General features: G+C 34.0%; 1 protein-coding gene across 5 annotated transcripts; it reads left to right on the top strand.

The window, feature by feature from the left end:
• The first annotated feature begins 2,019 nt into the window (after positions 1–2,019).
• MAP1D (methionine aminopeptidase 1D) lies at positions 2,020–7,475 on the top strand. 5 transcript variants are annotated; one of them, XR_001926242.2, is made up of 11 exons: positions 2,020–2,194; positions 3,111–3,180; positions 3,635–3,866; positions 4,103–4,264; positions 4,359–4,400; positions 4,665–4,736; positions 5,489–5,568; positions 6,064–6,161; positions 6,285–6,344; positions 6,694–6,741; positions 6,959–7,051. XR_001926242.2 is itself a non-coding variant. In XM_007047158.3 (10 exons), the coding sequence occupies exons 1-10, from the start codon at positions 2,089–2,091 to the stop codon at positions 7,108–7,110; spliced, it is 1,062 nt and encodes a 353-aa protein (XP_007047220.2). In that variant the 5' UTR covers positions 2,024–2,088; the 3' UTR covers positions 7,111–7,475. The 5 variants fall into 5 exon arrangements, 4 of the variants coding, with proteins under 4 accessions (XP_007047220.2, XP_088659158.1, XP_017969709.2 ...); XM_007047158.3 differs by lacking the exon at positions 6,285–6,344 and having other exon boundaries at positions 2,024–2,194; positions 6,959–7,475; XM_088803032.1 differs by lacking the exons at positions 2,020–2,194; positions 6,285–6,344 and adding an exon at positions 2,265–2,596 and having other exon boundaries at positions 6,959–7,475.
• Positions 7,476–8,225: the final 750 nt, after the last annotated feature.

The following is an 8,225-nucleotide window of genomic DNA, read 5'->3' as shown; positions in this document are numbered from 1 at the left end:
AGGAAAATTATTTCCTTCTCTTGTTTTTAGCAAGGAAAAGGAAATTTTTTTCTAATTTTTTAAAAAATGGAAAAGAAGGTAAAAGAAGAAGGGAAGAAAGGCGGGGCCCGCGAGATGGGGCGGAGCCCATTGTCAGTGAAGAGGGGCTGACCGAACCCGGAAGAGTATCTGCATAAGAGCATTGGATTCCGAAAATTTGTCGTGGAGAGCGGGCTCTACAAAAAGACAGGTAGTCGTGGCGTGGACATCACCGCATTTTATGCGGGCTGGCCGTACCTTATACAAATACAGATAAAATAATATTTTGTTTTTCTCTTTATATTATTATTATAATGTTTGCAAGTTAGATCGGAGATGATGCTCCGAATCATGCCCTTTCTTTTTCTTGTGTTTTGTCTTTTCGCCATTCGAGCTGCTCTCTCCTTTGTTTTTTTGCCTTAAAGACAAAAGAAAAAATCAAAAATAAAAAAATAAAAATCGAAGGTCTTTTTGTTTTATAATGTCCAACCATGTGAAAGCATGGTGGATTTAGATAATGAGAAATTTCGATGGAATTTCTAGATTGAATATGAAGGGTAGCTATTGATGGTTATTAGGAAAAAAAATTAATCATAAATTATTTTTAAGTGATAAAAGATAACACAATAAACACTCAAACATTTATTTCATTGGTTGATGTATAATCTCCCTGTTTAAATAATAAAATTCGAATCTTTCCTCATTCAATTATAAAAAAAAAATAACACAATAAGGTGCATGTTTTTTTTTTTTAAATAACAATTGTAAAATATATTTCTTTTTTAGGAGAAAATTATTTCATTAAGTAAATTTAAGTAACATTCAAATTAAAGAACTGAGATTCAAGAAATGAGCATAGATAAAGCCTGCGTAATATCATTCCTTTCTTTTTGGTTAATGTTATGAAAATTACTTAAAAAATATCAAAGATAATATTTACATAAATTAAATAAATAAATAAATATAAAAATTTATGTGACTCGATACTTTATCCACATTCACAGAGTAAAACAATTTTTTTATTTTTAAAAAATTATAGATTTCTTTAATAACTTATCAAATCAATTCATAGATATTTTGTATACTTACCTTTCAACAGTCTCACAAAGCACTTACTCACTTTAACTCCATTAGAATTACAAGCCAACCTTATCTAGATCTCATAGAAGCATTATCTTATTAAACCCACTTTTATAATATAAAAGTACAAAATATAATACGATTAAGATTCAATGTAAAATAAAAAGTTTAATTTTATAATATAAAAGTAATATTATAAATAAATTAAAATTTTAATTGACTAAAATTTTGAAATTTTATTTGATCCGAAACTCAAAAACGAATAAAAGACAGATATGATGTAAGGAACGTCCTAAATGATACTTAAAACAGGACCCAACAGTGAAAGAATTTGAGTTGAATCAAGTTGGAGATTGGGGTAGGCAGAAATTTCAACTGGAATTAAATTTGGATTTCGGTGAATACTGAACATTCTTAAATGTGAGTCAACTTGTACATTTGCTAACTCACATGTTATATATAAAAAATTTAAATGCACATGGTGATATGTGCCCAAGAATAGTCTTTCCTAGCTCTTCAATTTTTATTGGTTTTCCTTTTTTTTTTTAAATTTTATTCATTTACTAGGTCCAGCTTATTGGACCCATACTAGCTTTAGACTATATATATATAGAGAGAGAGGTAAATTTATTCCACATTTTCATTTACTCTAACAATTTCCAAACTTGGACTTGGGACCTTCATATCCAAAAAACAAAAGAAAAACTCTCTCTCTCTCTAACAATTTAAATGACAAAGTTGTGGACTTAATTTGAGTCATCAACAATAAGTTAGTCCATCAACCCAAGTCCTAGAGCAATCCAATCTTCAATGTGGGAATGGGTCCAATTCATTTATATCCATGTTAAAGCCCAAATATAAGATTGGCCTTCTCACAGAAAAAATCCCATGAAAATGAGAAAAAATGCAGAGGAAAAGAAAGATGGGTTACAAATAAAGAGATAACAAAGCGGGAGAGGACAGGAAAAAAAAAGTGTGAAAGAAAGAAAAATGGTGGGGGCCTCTTCTTTGCAACCGAGGATGATCTCTTCTTTTGTTGGTGATCGTTTAGTTCAATCAAGACAGCCTCTTTCTCAACTATTTAATTACAACCCAGGTTTTGTTTTTGTTGCTGTAATACTTTGTTCAGCTTTTTATTTACTTTAGGTTCTGCTTTCATTTTATATATTGCAGTATTTAGTAACCACTTTACTTTTTTCTATGGACCCAAAGCTTGAAATTTGATGTTTTCTAGTTGATAGTAAGTTAAGATGTTTAAAACCCGGATGGAGTTTATGGTGTTAGGTTGGGAAGTGGACTGCTTTGAGCATAAAATGATGATTTTAAGTATAGTAGTGCAAATAAACAGGTTTTGGGATTTTAGGGCCCAAACAGGATTTTTCAAATTATGCAGTGTTGAACTATTTGAGATAGTCTGAGCATGGTCTATTTGATACTTTTAGGTTCGGTGGGAGCAGTGACTTCTGTCTTAGTAAAGCTACACCGTGATGCTGAAAAGGCATGCTTTTGCTGGAATACAGATAGTTTATATATGATTGAATTGTTGCATTTGTATGACAAAACTTACACTTTGTTTGGTAGGAAGGAAGGGAAAAAAGTGAGGAAAGAAAAAATAAAGGAGAGGAAGGAAGTTTTCCTGTTTTTGTTTGGTATGAAGATAGAAAATAGAGGGAAAGACAGAGACTATGTGTAAAATTGAAAATGAAATTATTAAGTAGAAAGAGTGTTTTCCTCCCAATTTGAAAGGATTAAATTTGGAGGGAATGGAAATGTGCAATTCCATCCATATTCGTTTCCCCCTCCTATTTCCCTCTTACCAAAGGAAGGGAACTGAGAAGGAATGAAACACTATTCCTCCACTCCTTTTCCTTCCTTCCTCTTTCCCTTCTACCAAACATAGTCTTAGTGTTATGTTACTGTAATTATGTTTTAATATGGTGATTAGGATAAAGATGGTTTGTCATTGACCATTTATTCGTTTTTGTTCCTATTGTCTTTATTTGCATTCACAGGTTGTAAGCATGTGTCAATGCAATTATCTAGAACGTTCTCTGGCTTAACGAATCTCTTATTCAATAGAAGGTATGATAGAAGACTCTCTGATTGAACATGTTTGCTATTTGAGACACAGGTGCAAGAAACAGAGCCTCACTTTTTCCCCTTAGATTCTATATTTTCATCAATATTCTTTTGGTATGATAATATAAAGCTTTATGTAGTGCTTGCTATATGTTTCTGTTGTTTACAAATCTCGTTGCGCAGAGGAAACTGTCTCTCTATCTTCCTTTTGTTAATTTATTCTCATATTTTATTTATTAAAAGGTTCTATTGGGGAAAGATATTCTCATAGTTGATGTATTACAAAGTGATATGTGGGAGGAAATGCATCTTGGGTACCTTGCAGCTTGCTCCTTGGTAATCTATATGGTTTGCTAATTGCATCTATAACTCTATAAGAAAGTTTCCCTAATAGCATACTAAGCAGGAACATGCACATGCATACCTGCACATTTGACAGTTTAATGGTTATAATTAGGAGCAATTTGGAGGAAGTGCCAAACAGCAAGCGCAAATGTCTGAGACCTGGCAAGATATCTCCTCGTCGACTTGTTCCAAATCATATACAAAGGCCACCTTATGTCAAAACTCGGATGGCGCCTGGAATTGCCAGTGGACATGAAGTGCATGATCTAAAGGGCATAGAATGCATGAGAGCTTCGGGAAGGCTTGCAGCACAGGTTCTCAATTATGCCGGGACCTTAGTGAAGGTAATATTGTATTTCTTAAGGCCTGCATGTCCTCCTAACTGGTCTTTCAGTTTTGCTTGTTGTAAAATTCTATTTTTATTAAGCTGCATTCATGGTACAAAGCAGCCTTGCAATTCATCATTCTTCTTCTGTTGTTAGTTTACTTAATAGACAGTTGGAGGGCTGCAGTTATGCGTGAATTACATAGAAGGTTGGTGGTTTGTCTCTAAGATTTAGATGTTTACTTCTGTTGGCAGCCAGGCATAACAACTGATGAAATTGACGAAGCAGTTCATCAAATGATTATCGATAATGGAGCATATCCTTCACCTCTTGGCTATGGTGGATTTCCAAAAAGTGTTTGCACATCAGTGAATGAATGCATTTGCCATGGAATACCAGATTCTTGTCCACTTGAGGTCCTTTCTATTTAGGTTCTTAAACTGCTTCCTGTATTCTATGTTATTGTTTGTTTGAATATAGAAAATCACAAGTACATGTTTTCATTTGCAGGATGGTGATATAATCAATATTGATGTCACAGTGTATCTAAATGTAAGTAACTTTTTCTATAAGTAATTTTTGATTGAGTGGCATACCCCAGATGGTTTTCTTTTGGAATTCTCCCACAGATTATGTCTGACCACATATTTCTACGTTGATTTTTCTATGGTTTGAGTGTTGGAGATCATCCCAAAGTGGCCATTGACACATTAACATATGTTGAACTCATGTTTTTTCTGATAATTGGTCGCTGCAATTCTGCAACTTCTGATCTTTATGTTTTGGAGCATTCATTAATGGGACAGAGGTTTGCAGGGTTATCATGGTGATACATCAGCAACTTTCTTTTGTGGAGATGTTGATGAGGCAGCAAGTAACCTTGTGAAGGTAACTTTCTTTAGTTTAACCTCTAAGAGTAATATGATGATTTACTTGTCATGGTTGACTAGATGCATAAACTTGTTCCTCTTCGACATGATTTTCTTGTTGGAAAATATAGAACAAGATTATGACTGTTGATGATTGAATATAATTGAAGTAATAAAACAGTCATTCTCATTTTTAGAGATGTAATCAGCTTGTTAGTGGTCTGATCTGCGAGAAGATTTAAGCTTCTCAAGACACCGTATCAGGTTTGGTCAATAGTTGAAATTCTACAGGGGGTTGTCCTTCTGCAAATGACCTTATATATGTGTGTGTCTCTGTCTCTGTCTCTCTGTCTCTGTCTCTGTGTCTCTGTGTCTGTCTTATTGTTGTTAAAAAAAAGAAAAATTTTGTTCTAAAACCAAGGCTAAGATGTATAATAAATGTTCATTTTGCTTATCTGATTGAGTGAGCTGAGGGTATCTATGATTTTGCCTGGTTTAGTTCTTTTTGTTGTTGAAACTAGGCTTAGCCTTTTTGCTGAACATATTGATCCTTTGTCTTTGACTTGGCCATTAATTGTTAATTATCTTGAATCAATTCTGTTTATTACACTTTGAAATTTCAAGTGTTTCTTTTTGTACTTGAGTGTTTGGGATTTTCATTTTGAAATGGTATTTCTGCTGACCTAAGTTTAGAAGTTAATAGTTTGTTTGACCCGTGGTTTTCTGCCCCAATTACATGCTACTAGAAATTTTGGTTGGATGCATGATTAGGTAACCAAAGAATGCCTGGATAAAGCAATATCAATATGTGCACCAGGAGTGGAGTTCAAGAAAATCGGCAAAACAATTCAGTAAGGCACTTGATATAGTCTTTGTGTGTCTGTTTTCAAATTCTGTATCATCTGCATTCTTTAACAGCAAAATGCTGTGGTAATATACTAATTTTAGGCTCATTATACTTTTCATGTTTGCATTTATTTTTTTCTGGTTGTGTTGAATATCGTAACTCATAACTTGCTTTTCTTACCTTTCCATGTGTAAGTTATAAATATTTGAGAAATATAGAGGATGCTTGAATTTGACAGTACAGTCAATCTAAATCTTGATACTTCAAGCTTTGATTATATATGGAGAGTGTGGTGTGTGTCTTGTTACGGTGAAAACTTGAAGATTACTACTGATGTTTTTTTCTCCCATTCTTTTAATCAAAGAATTCATTTATCTTTTATTACATCCTTTTCAGTTTAAGATGACTTTAGCCTTTTTAGTTTTCTCTGTATATATATATATATGTATATCTGTTACCACTCTTTTTGATGCTCACTTGTAATTTATGATTTTTTAAGTGACCATGCAGACAAATTTCGTTATGGTGTTGTCCGGCAATTTGTTGGCCATGGGGTTGGACGGGTTTTTCACGCTGATCCTGTTGTTCTACACTTCAGTAACTATGCTAACTCCGATCTTTTTACCTTTGCTATTTGATTCTAGACTATGATTTTATATTTCTATTGACTTCTACTTATCTTTCTCACGATGGAGTTGCCTTTTAAAATTCTCATGGAAGGTGGGAGAAGGGGGATTGTTTGATCTATTAGGTTTGATATTTTGGGCAATTAAGTTAGTGGTAAGCTCATACTTTCTGAAATGATATGAGAAGGTCAATATGTCAAATGTTAGAAATAAATGCTTCAACCGTACTTGTTTCTTAAGTCATACCAGGTTGTTGGTAAAATGGGTAGTATAGCAATTTTCAGATAAGACTTTTTCAAAATTAAGCAGTGGCAGGAGTAGTTCCACTGCTGAATAGTTATAGAAACATGTGCCTTGATATCATGGCAACTTTTCTTTTGTGGCCTGTGGGAAGGGAAACTTTTATCCTCTAGATGGCCCCATCTCTACTTGTGCATACATACACGAGCATTTTCTACTGGAAGCCCACAAAATAACTGAATAATATTTCTTTTTAATTTCAGGGAACAATGGTGGTGGATGCATGGTCTTGAACCAGACTTTCACTATCGGTATTCTATTCATCCTTGAATTTAAGTTCTACTAAAGTGATGGTTGATTAACATTCATGCTTGTGGTCCTGGGTACTGAGTTGGCCTAACAGGCTAACATAATTATCTTATTAACTATAGTTTGAAGTAGATATATAAACTGGAACGAATGACATACACTTTATATCATCATATGGTATCACTAGGTTATTGATTCTTTTATTATCACTTTTTGCAGAACCAATGCTAACGATAGGCAGCATTAATCCAGTAATGTGGGATGATAACTGGACAGTGATCACAGCAGATGGGAGCCTGTCAGCACAGTTCGAGCACACTATTCTTATAACCGAACACGGGGCTGAAATATTGACCCACTGTGAAGATTGAATTGATATTGCACCATGCAGCAAGCACCGGCACATCCATCCATTTTGGAATTTTTATCATCCACATTTGCTTGACGTACCTCTTCCAAACCAAAATTTTCACAGGAGAAGGCACTCCATTGTTGTGTTGTTAAAACTCTAACATGCATATGTAATATCGTCTTCTACAAGGTAATTTTTACCTTCCTTTATGAGGCTGCAGATGAAAAATTAATTTCATCATGCCAAGTTCTTGGTTTTGTTATGTAATTTATATTATTTTTCCTGTTTATTCCGTTAAAAACCCTTGATGAATACAACTGTAAATCAACCAACTAGTTATTCTTTTTCATGATTTATCAATGAAATCAATCTCTCAAGTGATTATAGTTTTTGTGGGATATCAAATATATCTTGGTTCTCATCAAATACTCAATCATGTGTCAACTACAATTTGATCTTTTTAAGTAGAGAGATAACGACCACAAGCTTGTTCTCATCAAAGTTTCCATCATGTATTTATCTACAATATGACCCTTCAGAGAAGAGATAACGACCACAAGCTTTTGCTGGAGCTGTTATTTTGTTTTCTCTTCCGTCTATCTTTCTTTTAGCTTAGCTGAGATGGTAGTGTTTCACTATGCAAAACATTTTAAGTTCGGATAACCCATTTATAACATTTGGTCTTTATTCATTAATGAATGGCTGATGACCCTAAAGAGTATGAGAAAGAAAAAAGGGTCGATGCTGAGCATGTTCTTGCTTTCTTTCCCAACCGTTCAATTGTCTGGTTTTAGGCAAATTAAGAGTACATAATGATACAAGAAATGATTTTGCTTAGGCCAGGAGATAACTAAATGAATAGCGAAATGGCATTCCCATCTTCAAAAGAAGTATGGGATGGATAGCAATCTGTTGATTGATCAGTTAAACTGAAAACAGATAAAAGACGAGCGCATAACAAAGACATGGGTAGCTCTAGACAATCAAGTGCAAGGGTAAATTAATGTTGGAAAACGACCCCTCACTTGTTTTGTTTAAGGTGCAAGAAACCGCCAATGCTGTCGAGGTCCGCAAACAGAGAGGGAGAGAGAGGTAAGTTGAGTAACTGCTATGTAGTCAAATAACAATTCAGTT

The sequence above is a fragment of the Theobroma cacao genome, chromosome 1 (genome assembly GCF_053813885.1).
Source record: "Theobroma cacao isolate CCN51 chromosome 1, ASM5381388v1, whole genome shotgun sequence".
NCBI lineage: Eukaryota > Viridiplantae > Streptophyta > Magnoliopsida > Malvales > Malvaceae > Theobroma > Theobroma cacao.
Note: the sequence above shows the minus strand (reverse complement) of the source record. Positions and strands in the feature narration are given on the sequence as shown.